The sequence below is a fragment of the Lactuca serriola genome, chromosome 9, assembly GCF_051521515.1.
Source record: "Lactuca serriola cultivar US96UC23 chromosome 9, Lser_US96UC23_V15, whole genome shotgun sequence".
Classification (NCBI taxonomy): domain Eukaryota; kingdom Viridiplantae; phylum Streptophyta; class Magnoliopsida; order Asterales; family Asteraceae; genus Lactuca; species Lactuca serriola.
In genome coordinates this window covers 14,505,858-14,528,421 of record NC_136416.1, presented here as the reverse complement: position 1 = coordinate 14,528,421, position 22,564 = coordinate 14,505,858, and the positions used below count along the sequence as shown (strand labels likewise).

The 22,564-nt window shown below is 34.9% G+C and overlaps 3 protein-coding genes across 5 annotated transcripts; all 3 read right to left on the bottom strand.

The window, feature by feature from the left end:
* Positions 1-15: 15 nt before the first annotated feature.
* Positions 16-1,125, bottom strand: LOC145075359 (aspartate carbamoyltransferase 1, chloroplastic-like). Its single transcript, XM_079021634.1, has 4 exons — positions 909-1,125; positions 515-828; positions 206-442; positions 16-123 (listed from the first exon to the last, which is right to left on the bottom strand). The coding sequence occupies exons 1-4, from the start codon at positions 1,123-1,125 to the stop codon at positions 16-18; spliced, it is 876 nt and encodes a 291-aa protein (XP_078877760.1).
* An 11,488-nt stretch (positions 1,126-12,613) lies between these two features.
* Positions 12,614-13,464, bottom strand: LOC145074867 (HMG1/2-like protein). Its single transcript, XM_079021195.1, has 5 exons — positions 13,418-13,464; positions 13,254-13,309; positions 13,016-13,105; positions 12,868-12,925; positions 12,614-12,736 (listed from the first exon to the last, which is right to left on the bottom strand). The coding sequence occupies exons 2-5, from the start codon at positions 13,298-13,300 to the stop codon at positions 12,692-12,694; spliced, it is 240 nt and encodes a 79-aa protein (XP_078877321.1). The 5' UTR covers positions 13,301-13,309; positions 13,418-13,464; the 3' UTR covers positions 12,614-12,691.
* A 2,566-nt stretch (positions 13,465-16,030) lies between these two features.
* LOC145076762 (RAF-like serine/threonine-protein kinase 20) lies at positions 16,031-21,506 on the bottom strand. Of its 3 annotated transcripts, none has more exons than XM_079022556.1 (9): positions 21,250-21,506; positions 18,722-20,921; positions 18,546-18,632; positions 18,231-18,383; positions 17,951-18,114; positions 17,717-17,864; positions 16,871-16,993; positions 16,707-16,794; positions 16,031-16,563 (listed from the first exon to the last, which is right to left on the bottom strand). In XM_079022556.1, the coding sequence occupies exons 2-9, from the start codon at positions 20,594-20,596 to the stop codon at positions 16,373-16,375; spliced, it is 2,829 nt and encodes a 942-aa protein (XP_078878682.1). In that variant the 5' UTR covers positions 20,597-20,921; positions 21,250-21,506; the 3' UTR covers positions 16,031-16,372. The 3 variants fall into 3 exon arrangements, with proteins under 3 accessions (XP_078878682.1, XP_078878681.1, XP_078878683.1); XM_079022555.1 differs by having other exon boundaries at positions 21,254-21,506; XM_079022557.1 differs by having other exon boundaries at positions 21,275-21,506.
* Positions 21,507-22,564: the final 1,058 nt, after the last annotated feature.

Here is a 22,564-nt window from a genome sequence, read left to right as displayed (position 1 = left end):
TCAATCAATCACCATTCACCAACCGACAAGTAAGAGCTTGAGCAAAGCCATTCTAATGTAGAGTCCATTTTTAGCTTGTCTACAATAAGCAGCCCTTGGGTCCCCATCTACATCCACTGTTATCTACAATTCACAAACAAAACTCTACTTAATTATATTATATTATATATAAAACTAAAAACAAAAACAAGACAAGAATTTGTACATCATCAAGCCTAAGGAGAGGATGCATGACAATGGCATGTTTCTGCATGACACCCAATACATCTCTATCAATAATGTATTTCCCACGAGCTTCCTCATAAATATCGCTTCTCTCTCCAAAATGTTCCTTCTGGATGCGAGTCTGATACACCACATCACATTTCGATGCCACTTCCTTCAAATCAACACTTTCTTCCCATTCAACTCCCTTTAATGTTAAGTACTCTTTGATGTCCACCTAAATTAATCCATCAAGACATTCACACCTTCTTTTCAGATACATATAATATAATATATAATAACTGCATACCTTCATCTTTACAACTTCCGGAGAGACAAAGTAGATCTTGACATCATTGTATTTGGCTAAAAGATATGCAAGAGAGCGAACTGTTCGCCCATTTGCAAGATCCCCAACAAGTGCGACTTTGATTCCATCCAGCTTTCCTATCTCTCTTTCAATCGTGTACACATCAAGAAGAGCCTGAGAAGGATGCTGACCTGGACCATCCCTAACATTGATAACAGGAATGTTAGCTGTCATCGCTACTCTTCTGGCAGCACCACTTTCAAAATGCCTCATTACAATTATATCCGAATACCCTTCCACAGTTCTAATAGAATCTGAATCTAAATAAATAAATAAATAAATAAATAAATAAATAAACTCAGAATGAGAGAAAGAAGATGAAAGAAGGCACCACCTTCAAGTGTTTCTCCCTTTGCAGCAGAAGAGAATTCGCGTGCATTTTCTGTTGTTAAAACTTCGCCACCTAAGCGCTTTATTGCTGACTCAAATGAAATCCTGGTTCTTGTTGAAGGCTCGTAAAAGAGAGTAGCTATGCTAAAAGGGTTTAAGTTTAAGCTTGGAACGAGATTCAAGTAAGCCAAATTCAAGATTCGTGAAATTCTAGGGCACATGAGGCTACACGTCGCCTGAATTTTAGTCTACCGGAGTTCCGACACATAAGTCCGACTTGTACGCTTTCGGAGTTGTACTTCTTGAGATATTGTCAGGCGAAGAAGGCAAGTGAGGAACGAAGGAAGGAGTGTCGATAACTAGGCAAGGCGGCAGTCGAATCTATGGAGGGGGAAGAAAGGATCTTAATTAGGGCAAGAAGGAAGCAAAAGTGGAGGATAAAAAAGAAGGCGGGTGTTCAAAATTTTAGGGTTTTCATTTTCCCCCTATCTACTAAACGCGCTTTTCATTAAAATTATAATGTGACACTCATAGACGACGCCCATTTAAGATACAGCGCCCTCCGTGTTTTTAATTTTTTTTCGTATGACGTTATTTTAAGGGCACACAATAATGCGTGACCTAAATCCTTAAATTTTTTGAAGAGATGACACTTTTTGAACGTCACTCTCCTTGGCGTAACATAAATCAACGGGTGTTGTGGTTTGCGCGACGTAAAAGGCTATTTTTCTTGTAGTGTAAGTTCCAATTTGTTGATTCTTAATACATGATGTGATAAGATTGCATTTGAATGTTTTGCAGGATCAGTGAAAAGAGAGGAAGCTTGATGAAAGAGCAAGATGAATCTAATCACGAAAATATGGATCTCGATCGCATGGATTTGAAGATTAGATTTTGAGCTTAGAAAGTTATGATAGAGTTGTTAGGAATATTTGATTACATAGTTTTTCAGTTGATTTTGAATTGTAATGACAAATGTTTTCCGCTACTTTTATGAATAAAATAAATTTTGTTTTGACTCATTTATTTATTTATTTATTTCCTTACAATGAAATCGTTATGAAAAATTGATGTTTGCATATTTCTACAACGAATGGATAAGATTCTTAATTATGTTAATAGTGGAAATGTTAAAAATTTACCAAATAGGGAGAGTTTCACATCGCCCAAGTTTCAATTGGATAGAAACTTGGAATCATGCAACTTGGTTGCACGATGAATGAGAAATTTCATATTTGGAAATTAGGCTAATTCGTTGACAAAGTGTCAAGTGAAGGACTAGGAAATCGAGTACACAAAGTTGTGTGTTGATCAAGTCCACCATAAGAGTAACAAAGACATTCGTCATGGTTTACTAAAGGTTTAGTAAATATGATTATACTTATAAGATTAAGTGTAATTCTGAACTGATTCAAAGAGTTTAAATCAATAGCAAAACGAATAAGAAGAATCAAGTAGGCAGAAAGATAAAAGTTTCTCTATTCTAAGAAGAAGGGAGAGTGCCTTTTATGCTTTATGATATGACTTAATGATTAAGAACCATATCTCAATTGATCCTCTAAGTAAGTCTTAGTACAATTGTATATCTGAGAAGAGGAATCAATAATTGAAGAAATGGTTAAATCAAGAAGTCAATCATACTTCATTCCAAAACAAGTCTTAGAGTTAAGATTGTAATATTGAGTGACAAGTATAAAGAAAGTTTATAACATTCATCAAATGTAGAATTTGGAAAAAGGTTTTCTTATTCTCACACATTTGAAATTGGTAAGTTGTGATGTCTTGGACAAGACAAAGACCAACTAGGACCAATTTTATGAAATGTTTTGTCCTGATAAAGGCTACACTAACTCTTGAATATTTGTTTGTCAAGAAATGTTTATTGACAAGAGAATCTTATATGTCAAGGAGTCAATGGGAGTATTAATGGTCTTGAAAGGTTTCAAGAACAAATCAAGAATAAACCTTATCGATCATCACTAGCACACGACTTGAGGTTTACAACCTATCGTGTTGACACTATCTTGTTTCTGTGCCGTTCCAATCAAGTTAATTATGTATATGAGTTCTATGAGTTCTCATTTGAATGCATAAAAGGCAAGGACCTTGATCAATTGAAAGTACATTGATAGGAAAGGGTGAGCTGCTTAACTACTTGGAAGACATGGTGGGCAGCCGTGTTACCATAAGGCAAGAAATCAAGATTGAGAAGGCTCGGTCCATATGAGTTTGAATTTGTCATAAACTTTGGTTTTAACAAATTCACATGGATAGGAACACATACACCATTAAAATCGAAGTGTCATAAGATTTCCTCCTTCATTAAAATGACTGTGAGGAAATGCTTTCACTAAGGAAGATTTTAAGAAGATAGTGATTGTGAAATTGTATTCTCGAATTCGATTATGGTTACGGTATCCCTTTCCATGATTCGAATTATGAGATTTGGCAATTACCCTGAATTGTTTAAGACAAACATATGACCTATCTAAGGCAAAGGTGTATAAGTTTAAGAAGCATTGATAAAAGATTATCAAAGCATTGGGTATTAGAAATATGAACTTAAAGAAATTCAATAGGCATTGTTTTTCTGAAAGTTAAGTTGTTTCTGAATACATGTCAAAGCTAGTAGGAGCATAAGTGTTATGTTTATAATAATCATCGTGATAGTGGGAGCATAAATGTTATGATTGCATGATTATTAAGGCAAGTATTGCAAGTTAGCAATATTAATTATAGAAAACAAGAGTTATACTTTGCAAAGTCGCAATGGTTGTAAAGTTGTTTTGCTATAATTAAGGGAGAGAATATTATGCTTCATTTCAAATCTAAAGGCTTTAGGTTATGGAATGTTAATAAATTAAGTCAATGAAACATAGTGCGTTCTTAAAAATTCGATTATGATTACGGCATTCCTCTTCATATTTCGAATTGAGAGAAGGTAGCACATAAAATATTATGGCAGAAGATTGATAAAGTATCGAATCTTTATGTAATACATTATCCATCGTGTCGCATACGCTTCGGGTATAGGATCGATGGCAAATGCTATAATATTTGACCATTCTAAAATTTTCCAAATGTCTAGTGCATTTAGAGGGAAAAGGACAAGAATCGGTTTTGACTAAGATAATTAGACAACTATCAAAGGACAATCCAAAGTTCGCCGAGGATTGGTCGCTTGTGAGTAGTTGGAAGCATGATATTGGATGGACCATATCGACATTATTATGAATAGATAAGATTCTATTGAGAATGAGTTGTCAGATGGTAAGTATGGAAAGGTTTCCATATTGGGAATTGGATATTGAGAATCAATGTCCATATTAGAAATTTTATGCAAAATGATGTTCAAAGGAATGTACTTTGAGTGAGAGACATCACATCTATGGAATTGTCTTGTAACAATCTCCGATAGAGGACTTTGTAATTTCATTAGCAATAGTCATTGTGACTTTAGTGCGGTGACATTACAAAAGGATCATTGCATAAAATGTTAGAATCTAACATATTCCATAAGTGGCAAGAATTTGATATTCTTTCACTTATGAAAATGGAATAGGAGTTGTGAAATGAGTATGATTGGAAATGTGATCTATTTCACAAAGTAAGAACCGTAGGTAAACATTGTGTGCATGCTAAGAGCATGGGAAAAGTGTTGTAATTCAAATAAGAAGTTGATTACCCGAAACAACAAATAATGAGTAATCGATATGGTGATAAATAAAAGGTGTTTTATTTATACTCAAAGGTTTGAGGTCATATGGGATTAGTATTATTCTTGTGTTTCACTTTGCATGTTTTGACTTCCTGAATAATTTAATTGGTTGAGAACAGTCAAATTATTCAAACGGGCCACAATCGTTCATATGTTGGAAGTAGATATGAATGAAGACTGTCATGAATTGGTGTGTGGATTATCTAAAGAGAATTAGACATAAGCAAATGTTTGCTACAACGTTCATGAGTGCTTATGAATATGATTTGAGCATTGGATTAAACCCACGCTCACTTGGATCACTTCATGGATTGTTATCATAAGTGATTAGTGACACGATAACATCTTATATTCTTGAAACCAAGATGTGTGAGTTGTATCTTGCGAATCGGTTGCACATTGATAATATGTAAACGCACCAGTAACTTGGTGTTATAAAACATATTGTTGTGTGTGATTTGGTGAGTGAGTGCAAGCGAGCATTGAGTCAAAGTTTATCCATTCCTTTTATCCAAAGTAGGATAAAAGCGATATATGTGGGCCCCTCGATGATTTAGTGATGGCACCTAAGTGCTTGGCCAAGCCGGGACTAATTTGATGTGTTCAAATTGTAGTCTGTTGTCAGTCGTCATAAATCTGAATTCGGGAAACAGCACATAGACAGAGAGAATGATTTAGATCCATGTCTCAGTCTATACGATATCTAGAATGGAGGAATATATGATCCCTTATCTAAAGGATAAGTGTATCTGATAGGATCAGAGTTGACAACGGCTTTGGAAAGCTACGATTGCAGATCAGGATCTGAAGTCATACACAGAATAGTTATTAGACTTATCCAAGTAGGAGACTGTTGGATTAGTGTCTAAGTCCATAACTATTTTGGTATGTACTTGACCTGATGGTGCATGGTCCTTTTGGGTTGCCTTCACCAAAGCAACTTGATAGGATGAATAATGGAGAGAAAGAATTAAATATGATTTATTAATATATTATGAGAATAATATATTAAAGGAGAAATCATATTGTTTAATTAATATTAGTCAAGAATTAATAAGAATTAAGTTTGTGACTAAAAGACATTAATTGAACTTAAGGGACTTGAACTGTCAATTGTATGATAGTTGAATATTGAGCTAATGGACTCCATAATTAAAGGGGTGGACGAATTCTATGGGGAAACCCATTAGAAATCGTCCAAGGGCCTTTAAGGAAGGAGCCCATGGGTTGCTTAGGGCCTAAGCATCCAAATTAGGGTTTCCTTGTTAGATAACCCTAATAGCCTCACTATTTAAAGAACCCTTATGCCCAAAAACGTGGACAAGACTTCTTCTAGGGTTTCCACACATTTTGGGCAGCCTCCTTCTCTTCTCTTCTTCATCCTCTTGCTCTTGGTGTTTGTGAACCATTAGAGGAGTGACATTTGTGACTCTAAGCTTTCTAAATTCAATACAAGAAGGATTTGAGATTGTTATTGCAACATAACAATCAAGGTATGATCTAAACCCTAATATATATGTTATATTGATTATCATATGCTAGATCTAGGGTTTATAGTCTTGGATGAATTGCATGTACAATAGAGAAATCTAGATCCAAGCATTAGGGTTTGTATGAGCACATAGGATATTCTTATGACCAAAACCCATCACGTACATCCTAGAAAACATCCCTAGGTCTGGATAATAATCAGTCACTGACAATCTAATTATCTAAAAGATACATAAAGAAAAGTCCTATGAAACGTTACATCAATATAAGACAAGAAACATTAAATGCTTGTGGATCTCGGAACTGCCTTCATCTCGGAATGATCTCCACCTCATACTACATCTCTATCTCAGACTCAGTTGACTTCGGATCTTCATTACTTGTGATTTCTAGAGGTTCACTTTTCAGGTTCCAATAATCTTCCCCAAAGTGAACTTAACAATCAAGTCAGCTTAGTTGGCTTCTTCTTTTATGAACACATAAGCTCTATATATCCAATCTCGGACTTCCAGATACCATTGAAGTTGACTTATGAACTTGGACTTCACATGCTACGGGGCTTCTGATTTGGATGCATTTTCTATAAACTTTTGAAGAGCTTTGGAGGGGACGAGATGCTTGTTTAGGACTCGGAAGAAGTCCTTCTTGTTTGTCTTCTTTTGCAAGTAGACATATCCTAACATCGGTTCATCAGTTGGTCCTTCAGCAAGAATTTCAGCTTTAGGCAACTTGTAGTCAATATTTTCCAGAAATTTTTCAGTTACGAACAAATGAGCAAGTTTGAAGTCACATTGACAAAATTCAGCCACATAGTCTTTCAAGTAGTTCATTGCAGCACTATAGGCAACAATGCTCATTTGGTTGTCTTGGTGAATCTGGAAATGTGCAGTAATAGTTAATATGTCGTTTGGATTTATGGAGGGGAAGTTGGCGTCTGAGATGGTGAGTTGTTTTGACTTGTTTCAATAGAAGTGATATTTGTACAGCATGCGGTTCATTTCGAATTTACTTTGAACTTTTTGTCCAAAACCATATATTTTTGTGATTCTTTTCCGAGACCACACTTCCTTTTATGGTTGAGCATTCACATAATAGAATGTCTTCAATCTTTCTCTTTCGGTTCTGATGATAATTTAAGGATCATCTTCTGGGTGGAGAGGAGCAAACTTGATGTAGAACTTGCCAAAGGACGAGATGGGGAGATCAATCTGGTCCGAGTCTTGGGTTTGTAGATCATAATACATGAATGGCACGATGTCCAAATCATGAATTATTCCATCACGAAAGAGTGGGGAAAGCCCTAGCATTGGATTGGGATTGTCTTTAAGAGCTTGAATTTTAATGTTTTCTTCAAGGGCTTGATCTATTTGTGCTTGAGACCACACTTTGGACTTCTTGGCAGTTGGTTCATATCTTTGGGTTTCCGAGATAGGCTTCTTGCCTTTGTCTTGTTTCTTCAAGCCATCAATGACTTGTTGAATGTTCTCACCAACATTGAACTCAGGAGGTGAAGGAATGAGAGGCTCTTTTGGGATGCTGTCAGGCTTCCGAAGTGGAGAGCCTTCATCAATTGGAATTATTCTCGGAGAGGGAATCAGAGGCAACATCGATTGGGTAGCTCGGAATGCTTCAATTGTGAGCTTAGTCTTCGCCTTGGCCACTTCACAGCTTCTATGTAAAACATCAGCTAAGGATGATGGCTAGGTAATTGCAGACCATATCCTTCGTTCTTCCTCTGAGAGAGATTTCGCCAGAAATTTCCTTGGATCTTCAATTCCAATCACAGCATTTGTGATGTAATCAATTTATTCATCATCATCATAAGGAATACCTGTGGACACAATTTGAACATCATCATCGTCAGATTCATCTCATAGTTTAAATTCCAAGGCAGGCTTCCAGGAGATGGTATGATCTCTTTTTCTTGGTCCTTCTCCCCCTCTTACATCAGATGGCCCTACAACCGAGGCAAGTGTAGCTGAGCTTTGAAATTCCGAGAGCCTGTCAAACACCTTTTGTAAATTGGTGTTCATCTGCAATGTGAGGGCATCATAGGCTTCAGCGATTGGAGCCTGAGCTTTCAAGCAGTCGAATAAAGTGGCAAGAATTAAAAGCATTTAATTGAACTTGTTGTTCGGAAAGTCCACTATATTCTAACATGCTCGGAGGAGTTTGATGAGGACTTGCTGCATTATATGATTCATCTCGTCTTTCTTCTTAATCTCTTTCTCCATCCTTTGAATTTGCTTTTCATGCCGGACATGGGTTTGTTTTATCAGCTCATTGGTGCCGTAGATCATGTCATCATGAACCTTGAGCATAGTAGTGATTGTTTCAAGGTAGTAGTCCAGACTTGAGTTGTATTTTTGCTTAACCTCCTCAATGGTGTGGTTGAGTCGGAGGGAAATGAGTTGATCCAACTGTTCTTCCCATTTTTGCATCCGAGGGCCCTGTTTTCTTGACTTCGGATAGGGAGAGGAGAATGGCATCAAGCTTTGTGTCGAGACCAGACACTTTGGCATCAATTTTGGAGTAAAGTTGGGCAACTGACTTGTCTAGAGATTCCACTTTTTAGATTGTAGCTGCAACATTGTCTCGGAGTTCCAAAAGGCAATTGGATTAGCAAGTTTTGCAGCTGATGATCCAGTGTTCGAGGTGGAACTCTCAGACTTAGCTTTATCACTTCCTTGATTGACTAGAGGTATGGTATATTAGATTGTCACCACAAAGAATAAACAAGTTCAAGAACGCGATGAAAGATTGTGGCTTACAAACGAAGAAGTTTCTATGTGGTGACACCCCTACCCGATGGAACTCAAATTTCAAGTTATTGAAGTCCGCATACCAGTTATCACTACAAGAAAAAAGGCCTTTTACGACGCTCATTGCGCGTCGTAAAACGCTCAGACGACGCGCAAATGCGTGTCAAGGAAGGCCCTGTCATAAAGAGAGACGACGCGCATTTACGACGCGCGGTTACGACACGCAATGCGTATCAAGGAAGGCCCTATCATAAAAGAAGACGACACGCATTCGCGTGTCGTAACCTTACGACGCGCGTGTTAATGACACGCAATGCGTATCAAGAAAGCCCCTGTCAAGAAAGGCCATGTCATAAATGAAGATGACATACATTTTTGCGTATCGTAAATTTAAATGTTTAAAAAAAATAAATTTATATATTTATTAATTTTTAAATTAAATTTTCATTTAATTTCTTATAATAGAAATAAAATACCATATACAAAAAATACAATCCATTGCATAATATAAAATAAATTGCACAAATTATAATGTCATACAAAGAATCATTCAAATGTTAAACAAAAATAATACATTGCTAACATGTGTTATACATTCCTATAAAACTAACAAATAATCATACAACTCTGTTTCTTACTGGAAAGGAATGCCAAACATGATTACAAGTCTCCCTTAATCTTGATTATAATCAAATGTATCTTTAATTCTTTATATAAATGAAGCTTAAATGATGTCTTTAAATAATGAACACAATAAATTTTATAAACCTTTTGAGGCCCCATAACATCAGGATCTGAGTTTTCTATTTCAACTGCAGGACTACCGTTAGTTTAAGGATCACTTTTTGGACGCTTTTTCTTCTGCATACATTAACAAACATGTTAACTTTCAAGAAATATATTTAGTTTTTAGGCTCATAGTGGCATGCATATAGCTAAGGTGAGAGAAAGGTATACATACAGCTAGTAAGACATCCAGACTATCCATAACAGGTGGTTTCAAATTTTCATAATCAACTGCATTGTAAGATAACATGAACACAAGAAAGGTAATCAAAGGTTAAAATATTACATATTTACATGTTAAAAGTGTAAAGAAAAGATGATGTGGTTACACAGCTTACCATCAGAATTTAAGAGGTCGCTACTTAATGTGTGTCCTACTTGTGCCATAGAAATCAACTACAATCACCACACACACCGAAAAGGGTCATGTATACAGAAATGGTGGATAGAAGAGAAAGAAGATAAAGCTAAAAAAACTACCTGCATTGTAGTAATAAACTCTTTGAAGTCAAGAAAGCCTTGTCGTCTAGAATCTGCAATTGCCCATACCTTAAGAAGTAGTATGAACAGGCGTAGAGAAATAGTTAGGACAGATTGGGATTAAAAGAGTAGAAAAGCAGAAAGAGAACTATAAGCTAACTTCTGTGCCCTTATGAGCACACTTAGCAATCAAATTAATGATCAAAACTTGAGGAGGTAAAACACTATCTAAAAAATAAATAATCATTTATTTAGAGAGTTAAATGCAAAAAATAGTAACATACTCTTATTGATTTGTTCTAAAATCAAGAAATTCCTATGGTTTTGGTCCTAAGAAAGTTGAAATGGCTATTTTTCCCTTTTACTTTTAATTAATAAAATATTAAAACAAATATGAAAAAACATAAAAAAATAAATTAAAAGGGCAAAACAGTCATTTCAAATCTTTCAGGGACCAAAACCAATTTTGTAGTTTTGTCAACAAAAATAATAGTAATTTTTATCATTTAAAACTTCAATTCAAAAACACTTAACCTCTATTCAGCATCACTTCTAGGTAGAAGGGTAAAATGGTCATTTACTCAATAAATAACCAGTCTATATGTTCATTCATTACTTTCAAGAGACAGATATCATTTATCCATCCATAAATTTAACAGAAAAAAATTAAAAAAAGAAAAAAAAAGGAAGAAAGCTCTTACCTGTTATGCAAAGGACCATACCATTAAGCAACAACCATCCCTCATGGCCATTCCTTGAGAAGAATTGATAGATATAATGTGGAGATATTGCCTTGAAAATAGAAAGGTAATGATATATGATGTTGTAAATTCCAATAAAAGGAGTAGTCAATGTCCATGCACCCATAATAGGTGAGAACAAAAAGCTCGCTCTTGCAGTTCCAAATTTTTGAACCAAAAAACAGAACAACAAGAACTAATGCAGACAGAGCTTCCACTAGAGCTGAAAAGTAAAAAAAAAAACATAAAAAAATATGACAAGATCTTTATAAATGTAGTTGAATAAACAAAAATCAGAGGAATGATGCACAGATGATGATGAAGCAGAGACAAATAAGAAAGTAGATTCAAAGAAGAAAGGATGGTTTTCATCCATGTTCCAAAGGTTAGTTTATAACTCGTATTTTTTTTTTCATTTTTAGCATTTTTAATGGTCATTTAGTCTCGTTTAGATGGTCTATTCAGTCTAGAAAGGCAACACTCCTTATGTTATAACAGAGTTGGAAAGTCAATAAATCTTGCCAAGGTATAAAAAAATATTAAAAATTGAATCTTGGCATACAAAAAACAAAAAAATAATATGTGAAATGTTGTGTGCATAATCTGGTAAATATATATATCATCAAGGATATTAATTATTATTTATTAAAATCAAATAAATCATTTTAAAAGCAAAAAGTAGGCTACTTACCACATTTTCTGGAAGAGATGTTGTAACAGACATTTTCTGGAAGAGATGTTGTAACAGACTTTCCAATATCTGATGCAGCCATAAGTTCATCAGGAGGAGGCTTTTCCTTAAAGACATCCCTACCCTTGGTTGCATCATCGATACAAAGGAACATCGCTTCTTTGAAGATCTTGAGCATTCTAAACAAACCAAAGTTAGGTTAAATCTTCAGAATAGTTAAGGATATATACGTTTAAATGTCATGAAACTGAGGGCAAAAGAGTAAATTTACTTACCTCAAGTGATTCATCATAGACACGTCTTAGTTTACCAGTTCTATACCAAAATATACGTATTCTTCGATCTGGTGATGTGATTGCAAATTCTTTAATTTCATCATCAAAAAAATTAAGTTTTTTTAATTAAAATATGTTGATATTGAATGTTAGATACCTGTTCAGAATCACCCCACTGGCGGAAAGCAGAAAAGGATTGCAAACGAGTTCAAATATACTGGCCACCAACTGTGAGCCCAGGTCCCTCTACAATGAGAAAGAAAAATAGTAAATGAAGATGAAAATAGATTTATTATTTGTCTTATAAAAAAAGATTTACCTGAGCCACATCATTCAAAAACCCCTCACGCACAAGACCACTGATGACCTCCATTTTTGATGTGACCTTCCTTGAAAAAAGATAATAGAAAAATTAAGATTGTAAAAGTTTAACAAGAATCATGTATATGAGATACATCAAGATTGCATATGAAAGTGAATACGTGAGATCATGGGACAATATATAGTTAGATATTTATAAAATAACCAAAAAAAAAAGTCGTTACTCTTTATGCAACACAAAACACACCTGGTTAGGCAATGCTCTTAGAGAAATGATCAATTCAGCAGGATGATCATCTCCGTCTCTACCTGCACGTACCTTTCCAGGTGTAGCATCTAAAACCCAAACCTTAAAAAATAATAACAACATCTTATAATATTATTTATCCAGACATCACTTAATGACAAGAAACAAAACAGGGCCTTACTCTTACAGGCCTTGCAAGTGGCTTTGCAGCTTGTTCGACCATGCTCAGTGAAACTGGATCATAATAATAAGTATGAAAACCAAGGAAAGAGAGCACTAGTATAGTTTTAACTTCCATTTTGCCCCACCAGCTTTACCAACCTGATAATTATACACAAGTGAAATCCAAATCAAAATCTAAAAACACAAACTCAACTCAATCTAGATACAGAATACTTGAAACAAAGCTTAAGAAGTTTCGATGACAAAAGGCAAAAAGGAAGATCACTTACAGCAGCAACAGATTTGTTGTCAGGGTGATCTTCTTTGAACTGCTTTCTAAAGTCCTCCCTTTATAACATTAACAAGAGGAAAAATATTTAAACTTTGGAAATGGAAGTAAAACATGAAGGTAGTGATAAACGAAGAACAGCTACTAACATGAACACAAAGAAGGCGCTAGCGGGTCTCTTGGGTTTATTGGGATCCTTAGCTGCTTTCCCCTTGGCTGCAGTCTTCTTTACAGCCAACCTAAAATTACAACAAACAATTGTTAAAAAGTACCGAAATCATGATCCTGAGGAAGAACAAAAACCTAATTTCATTGAAGATGAAAAAAAAATACAACATTAAACCCTAGCAGATGGTATGTTTTAAACATACTTAGATTAAATCGTACTTGGTATCGGCTTTCCTCGTAGCACCGCTTGATTTGCTTCCTTTCATCGTTTGATCCTGAATGAAACAACCGAAACAACAAACTAGGTCAAAAATCGAAGCGAAAATGGTTGTAAATGAAAAAAATTAGAGTCGACATCGAGGAAAAAGAGGAAGAAAACATACCTAGTTAGCAAAAAATCTAGGGTTAGGGTTTGATTCGTTTGCGATTGGGGGATATTGGGGTAAGGAAATCGACTTATAAATGGCTACGATACGTCGGCAATAGAACTATTTGGGCGGGAAGATTTTCATTCCAAGAGGGCTTGATTATGTTCATGATTTTGGGCCCATTTTGGATAAAACAATGGGGCTTCATTGGTGGCCGTGGTGAACCAGAGAGAAGACGAGGGGTGGTGGGTGTCTAGGTTGTTGTTGAACAGTAGGGGTAGAGAGAGAGATAGAGAGAGAGAGAGAGAGAGAGACTTACAGTTGGTCGTGTATTACCTGCATCAAATTGAAATTAAGGGAATGTTGATAGGGCGGAGGTGGTGAATGAGATGTTTGGTGATACTGATAAGAAGGAGATCAAGTAGAGATCCGATGAACGAGATGTTTGATGATACTGAAGATGAAGATGACGGACCTAGGGCTTTTTCTTGCTAAGTAGAAGAGGCGGGGGGATTAATTTTGGGATTCAATAGGCGGGGGTAATTTTCGTCGATTTCATTTCCCGCCTAAAACGCGTGTTTCACTTAAAATTATAAAGCGACACATTCACATGACGCACATTTTATGAAAGGTGCCCTCCGCATTTCTTTTTTTTTCTTTTCTGACACTAATTTTAGGGCGCGCAAAAATGTGTGCCCTCTATCCTTCAAATTTTGCAAAACTAACATTATCTTTTAGGGCACTTACAAATGCGCGTCGTCTATCAGCGAGTGTCATTGTTTGCGCGTCATTAAAGGGCTATTTTCTTGTAGTGTATGAGAGGCATTTATGGAATTTGGCATAAGATGTAATATTTATTTTTAAGTTATATTTTAGATTTTCAACAAGATGTTTAAAATTTTGTAATTTGTGAAATTTTTTAAACAACCATAACTCATTCGTTTCAAGTCGAACTGACACGTGGTTTTTTCCAACATTTAATTTGCAGTTTTTAGATGAATTTAGACTATAATTTTGTTGATTTTAGTATTATATTCAATGAGTTACATTCTTTTAAAGTTGAGCTACCAAAGCTGAAATATTTCAGCTTTTCAACAAGATTCTTAAAAATTTTAATCTGTGAAAATTTTTAAACAATCATAACTCATTCGTTTTAAGTCGGATTGACAAGTGGTTTTTTCTAACGTTTAATTTACAGTTTCTAGATGAATTTAGACTATAATTTTGTTAATTTTGATATTATATTCAATGAGCTATAGTCTTTCAAAGTTGAGCTATCAAAACTGAAATATTTCAGCTTTTCAACTATTATTTTAGACTATAATTCTGAATTTTATGTATCTTTGACAGATAAATCATATGAAAAGGATCTCGGTAGAGTATTGGAAAATTATGACTTTAAAATTGTAACCAAAATGGTGAAGTTCTTTGAAAAAATCAAGAAAAAAACAGAGCTTATTTCGGCTACATCAAAACCTTTGGTAAATCTTTTTATCTGGAAAGTCTTAGATGTGGACATACATCTAAGAAAGTGGTCAACCAAACCAATGTTTCTCGAAATTGTAAAATACATGAAGACGAAATACTACAAGTATTGGGATGCATACAACAAGATGAACGATTTTATGTACTTTGCGGTTTTACTTGATTCTACCACCAAATCACCTTTTTGTTATATGCATTTAAAAAATGATTGGATACATAGAACTGTCATTGACCCCCGCGGGCATAGACATAAAAGCACGTCAGATGATTCGAGAGGTTGAGAATAGGATGGAGAATTTATTTACGACCTTCTTGGAACGATTTGACAACGGTAGATCATCTCAACAAGAAGCGAATCAAATAGTCATAATGTTGATGATGATAACGATTTTTTCGGCGATTTTCTTTGTACGGGAGGTAGCAACTCAGATCCAGTAGATAACGAGTTACAAACTTATTTGAAAGAGAATATAATTAATTATAAAAAAGATTTTTCAATTCTCAGGCGGTGGAGTATAAACGCGATTAGGTTCCCGACAGTTGCTTGGATACGAAAATTGAGTACTTTTTTTTAGTCTTTCATAGTTTCTTTATAAATTAATGTCGTTACAATTTATTTCTTTGTTGTTAGACATATTGGCGATACAAATCTCAAATGTGGTGTCCTAGTCCGCGTTTATCACATGTGGTAGAGTTGTAAGTGAGTATCAGACTAGTTTATCGTCGTTGATAGTTGAAGCTTTGATATGCACCCAAGATTGGGTGAGAAAGTCTACAAATCCGATAATTGACAACGTTGATGACATCTTAAACGATATGATATAGCTTTTGGTAAAAAAATTACAATCTTTGTTTTTTTTATATAATTATTAGTTTTTATTAAATACTAACAACATTTTTATTTGTGTTTATGTAGAAATTACACAAGCTTTAAACAATCTAGATTTGGATGACAATGATATCAGAAATAGGCCAATGAAAGATTAGATTATGAGTTTATGAAGTTTGTTAGTTTGATTGATTTTAAAATTTAAAATATGATTTTTGGTGCTACGGTAATATTTTTGTATGTTTGTCTTAAGATTGTTAACTTTTGTTTGTGAACTTGATTTATATGTTAGTTGCTTTTATTTGGAAAATTAATTATGCAAGTGATAATATTATAGATCAAAGTAGATTAGTTATGCACAAAACGAATCGTAATCATTTTTACAAGTTGTATCGTATCAAACCCAAAAACATATTCATTTTTACAACTTTGAACGTATCAAACCCAACAACATATTCATTTTAACGAGTTGTATCAAACCCAAAAACTTATTTTAACGACTTGTACTCTATGCAAGTAAAGTTGTACCGATCCAACCGTGTCCAAAAACCGGACCTGGACCCAGTAAGTCTCATCCAGTTCGGTCCACGGTCCACAATATTCTCCAAAACCGGTCCGGTCCAAATGCTCACCCCTACATACTCTAGTGAATGGAACTATACGTGTTGGGGTTTTTTGTGGCCGTTTGCTTGGAGCGCTTTGGACATGGTTCGTAGTCTATTTGTGATCTCGGTAAATGAAGGGCGAACGGTGGGGTCGGCTGACCAACACTGCTCCATCAACTTTTTCCACTCGGGATCACACCGTTCTGGTATTGTAGGCCGAAGTGTATCCTTCACTATCCCTCCTATAATCAAGATTTCACATAAAGTTGTTACGCATAACATGAGCAAAAATATGTTGTACTGTATTTGATGTGCATTGAGTGGTAAAGGAACAAAAATGAAAATTTGTAATTTTTGGTCCCACCAAAATAAAAAAATAGATTACCGATGATTGCTCCACAATGCATGTTTGCATAAGGTTCTTCGGCAGTTAGAATCTCCCACATTGTAATGCCAAAGGAGAAGACATCAACCTGTAAGAATCCAAAATTATGTTATTTGAACAAATAAATTAATTGTGGGGGATATGATGATGGAAGGGATTTTAACCTTTTCAGAGACTCTGGTGGTGCTACCGTTTAACAATTCTGGTGCCATCCATGGTAGAGTTCCTCTCACGCCACCTGAAACTAGAGTGTTGCGTTTGATCCTTGACAGCCCGAAATCTCCAACCTGCAACAAAGGGTCAAAGCATGATTGCTGTATTACAAGTCATTGTTTTAACAAAATTCTTTATATTGTATAGGTATAATTATAGAATTAATTATTTACAAAAACAATAAATGTAACATAATAAAACCTCATCAAAACCCAAATAAGATTTTTGTAAATAAATGTATAAGTTAACTAAAATCATGAAATTTAAAAAATAATAATAATAATAGAATGAAAATAGCAAAATGGAAAGGAATCAGATTCCTTCATGAGTGATCCATTCTATTCCATCAGACAAAAGAAAGAGCTATTTATTTTTCATTCGAATAGAATGAACCATACCATTCCTTCGGTAATTCCCTCATACCAAACACTACCTAAATGTGGGTGTCAAAGTAGGAATGAAATAAAATTTTGTATTATATCATTTATTGGTACATACAATGTATAATGTTACTTCTACTTTATACATTAATTAGTTATAATTAATGATTTCTTTTTATTTACAACAACATAACATTAAACATATTTAAAGCTCATTAAAACCCATATGATATTATAATAAAAATATATTTTCTAGTAAACTTTTACAAGATAAACTTGTAATTTAACTATAATAGAGAAATTATTCTAAAAAGATTTGTGTCATCAAAATTTACAAAAGTCAAAATGGGTTAAGTATTGCAATTACTTCCCCTATTCCATCATACCAAACAATACCTCATACCGACTTCTACTTACCTTGCAAATAGGTCTTTGTGGATCCCGCATATTAACAAGCAAGTTGTCACATTTTAGATCAAAGTGAACAATGTTTTTCATATGCAGATATTCCATGCCAAAAGCAGCATCCATGGCTATTATAAGCTTTCTACGACGATCAAGTGATCTGGATAAATATTTAAATTTCAAAATAACAATTAAAAACCTAAACAAGGTAAAAAAGATTGCACGAGGGTAGAAAAGTAAATTCACCTGTCCTTTTTTATCAACACATTCCGAAGTGATCCGTGTGTCATGAATTCGGTAACAGTAGCTAACGTTCCTCCAGCTCCATCTGGTACAACCCCATAAAATGCAACCACATTTGGATGATGAAGATTTGAAAGAATCCGAGCTTCTCTCCAGAAATCATTAGTCTGCATAGTTGGAAGTTAATAAGAATATATAACAGTTACAACTTACAATAATCATTTTGAGAAAGAAAAAAAAAATACAAAAAACGGTGATAAACGAAATTACAAAAGGGACCCACCAAGCGTTCTTGCTCGGATGATCTCCCAGAAAAGCAGCTTTTCTTTATTCTTTTAATGGCGACATCTGACCCTCGCCATCTTCCATGATAGACAGTTCCATATGTCCCAGACCCTAACTCTTTTAATTCTTCAAGTTCAGCATTCTTTATTATCTGCATATGGAAATACAAGAGTATACTAGGGAAACAATAAAACCAAGTGGGAGCCAAAGTGACCAAAATGCCCCTTACTAAAGCTTTTTTCTTTTGTCGCATCAACTTTCCAAAAAAAATAAAATAAATAAATAAACATTATATGTAGAAATAGTAATGTACCTGGAGACCATACATATCAGCTTCCATTTCTGCTATTAATGCATTATTAAATGGGCCATCACTACCTCCATTTTCTATTACAGCATCCTGCATAATAAGGAAATACCTAAATTTAAGTTTATAAAATTACTGATGTCTCAACATTTTGTTTCATTTTTTTTTCTTAAGTGTCATACCTCAATGTCAGATTCTAAGTGAATGTCTTCAGCTTCTATTTCACTTGAAGGGAGAGCCTCAGTGCTAACTGCACCTAATAACTGTGAATGACTAATAGCAACATTCACATCTCCCAAAGGGTCATTCAACTCCAGTTGGATTTCTTCCTTGACCTTGGATGATGGGATTTCCTTTTGTATCTTATTTTGACTTTCGTCATTACCCAATTCAGCAGGTTTAAGTTCAGTGTAATTAAAGTTGTCATCAATGAGATTCACTTCTTTTGTAAATTTAGCACCTGTTGTTGGAATCTGATTCAAGGAAGAATCATGCAGTGTTGACTCCAGTGCGTCAATTAGGTTAGGATTTTGGCCATTTGATTCTTTTTGGTGTGAACTTGATTGTTGCACTAAACCATGAGATAGGTGAGAGAGTAGATCATTCAAGGATTTGTCAGCATCAGATAAATTGTTGTAATTGGGAGCCATCGTTGTAGTTCTTATATTACTTTCTGTTGATGCAGAGACAATATTTGGGAGTTGCAGCCCAACATTCTGACTTAAATCTTGTTTCACATCTTGGTGTGTCTCATGGCTGTGCATTGCATCCTCATGATTCAAATTTGGCATCTCAAACAAGATTTGTGGAGGAAAGTTATCATGTTGTTCAACCGAGTTCCCCTGAAAGAAGGATGATGTCAGCTGTGAAGGTAGTGGTGGTGGTGGAAAGGTCAGTGTAGAAGGAAAATTTGATCCATCTTGTGAGCCAAAAGCAGAGGTTGATCCATGTTCCTTGAGTTGTGGGTCAGAAAAAGCATGTGGTATACCCAGTTGAGACCCATTGGATCCCACCACACACAGATTCACTGGATCAGAAGGGGGTAAAATACGATTTTCTGAATGAAAAGCTCTACCCTTGAGTATTGGGATCTCAATACTATCAGATAATGGGTCATTGTACACTTGTGCATGGCTATCAATCAGATCATTTTGTGGCATTAGAACAGGTGAAACAAAAAGAGATGGATCAGGTTGTGCAACCAATATTCGGGGTTCAGAAATGTGTGAAGTGAATGTCGAGTTATTCAGACCATCATCAGCTATTCCATTCACAGCAGCTACATATTGGTAATCTGGACTATTCTGCAGATTAGCATTGGATTCAATGGAAACTGTACTTTCCAATTCAGTCAGAGGAATCAAGAATATCCTGAGTCGTGATGAACCATCACAAATTCCAACCCCGTTGTATTCCTCTATCATATTCTGAAGATCCTCATTAGAAGACACGGATATAAGAGCATCAAGATCCTCTCCTGGAAGCTGGTACTTGATTGTGTGAGGCTGATTGCAAAATTGACCAGTTCGATTCACAAGTTCATCAAATGATATATTCTTATGTATTGAAAAAATATGTGTCTCACCTCCCACATATCTTAGTTTCCCATCACTAGGTCGAGGCAAGATTTTACCACCAGAACTGCAGAGAAACTTTATCTTGCCTCTTTGAGAATCATTGACAGCACCCGACCCTGAAGCTCGGTGGGGCAGAGACATGACTGGTGCACTTGCCATAGAAAGAGGCCCTTTTGCAGAAATGTTATCAGTTGGAACTACAGGTTCCCTCCTTTGCAACCCAAGCATACCACTAATCTCATTGAAACCAAGATTACCACTGACATCACTTTTTGATCCAACCATTTTCTCATTTGTATCGTGTCCATTAGGGATTCTTCTTGTACCACGATCCTGAAGGAACTCCATGGAAAACTCTTCACCGGTTCTTAATGATATGTTGTTATTCGAACTCTTGACCACCACTACCCCATCTTTTAATATAGTAGAACCAGAATCTTGCTGAAGCCATTGACCAGAAGAGCTTGCCTCACTAGCCATTGCTACAGCTATATTATGGGATCAATTTTAATTGCATCAGAAAATCCTTTTACCTTCAGCATCCGATCATCACCCATTTATTGAGCATATACATCGAAAAACTACTTCATCGACTGCAACCAATCAATCCAAACGTCTTCTTCACTCTTAATAATTAAAATTAAGCACACTTCTCCGGCTACCAACAGATATACTGACAGAGATATCAAACTACTACTATTATTGCAGCAATTCTGTTCAAAAATCACCCGCAAGCTCCTTCAGGAATCTAATGCGGTAACGGTTTATCTGGCACTAGCTCTTCCTCTAAATCAAACTGCTAAATCTATACAAACACAAAAAAAAAAAAAAAAAAAAAAAAAAAAAAAAAACAATAGAATTGAGACAAGCTAATGATCTCGCAGATGCCTCATTAAATTACATTAAATAATATACAAAACTTCAATATAAGTCAAGTAAATCCCTCAATTTTACGAAAATCGCGTTCGTAACTAGCAATCAATACCGATCAACGACCAATTTAAGCAGAGTAAACCAGATCATAAAAGCTAATGATAGTTCGTAATCGTTAGTTACCCTACCACAAGAAAACTTATCAACCAATCGAAAACGAAAAACAATCGGAAACTAAAATCGATACATAACAACGATACCTACTTGTAGAGATCAGAAGATGACCTAGTTTCTTCGTTATCTCTGTGATTCAAGTGATTTGCTTCAGTAGTACTTCACACGTTGACTAAACGAAAAAGCGGAATCGATCGAGATAAAAGATTCGGTTGATGAATTGGAATAGAACTGTAGGTTTCAATACTTGAATCGAATGAAAGATGTTTGGACACATGGGAGAGCGTGTGAGGGAGGGTGGGTTAATTAAGATTTGAATCATACTGGTGAAAGGACAATTGGCTATGGCGCTGGCGGATACAATTGGACGCCATTGAATAAAAAAAATAATCACTTTTTTTTTTAATTTGAATCTTAATATTTCTTTAAAACATCAATATACGTCTACTTTAGGGCAGTTTATAGAAATACTGGTGTATTTTGTTTTTGTATTTTACTTTTACTATTTAATGGGAATTTATTTATAATTTTATTATAGTAACAGCTAGAAGGAATCTTAGTCGCATAGGGGTTGAGTTGAGCTCTTGTTTTGCCCCTTATGCTCGACCAGAAGAATTTCATCATTTGTTTTGGTTTTGTAAGGTCTCGGCTGCTCTTTGGAGAAAGGAGTTCATGTGGATTAATGTCATTTCTCTTGAAAAATAAATTTTTTGACGTGTCTGAATGGATTGATTAGTTTAATTTGAGATTAGATAAAAAGTTTGTTATAGAGGCTATCGTTGGTGTCGTTATTTGGGTGATCCGGAGGTTTCCGAATGAGATGGTCTTTAGAGATAAGCCTACTTTGTATATCGTTTTGTTTGATAGTATCGTAGATTATTTTTTATGTGGTATGTTAATAGAATCAATAAAGTGAAAGCGTTATGGACAAACACAATCCAAAACCCTTAGTAATTCTTTGTAATGTTTTGTGTTTTCTAACCCTTTGCTAGTCTTTAATGAAATTCGGTTGTTCAAAAAAAATCTAAAGAACTGATAACCATTTGCAAGTTATTATTTTTTTTACATATTTTTATACTAGGTTAGAACTTTGATCTATTATATTTTTACACCTGTGATCTCTTGTATTTTATGTATATGATCTTAACAAGACCATCAATGCTTGTTTATATATTACTTTTTATTAAAATAATCAAGTTTAAAATCATGGAGATACTAGTAAGCGCAAACTCTAGCACTGAAATCGTAAATGGAAAATTTAAGTGACAATGAATGATTACAAAGTGTTTATATGAGTTAAGATTGTAGAGATTATTAGGCTCTTGATATTGTCGATATTGCTCTTACTTCACTGCAAATCAAAGTCAACAACATTCAACATACAAACGGAATTACAAACTA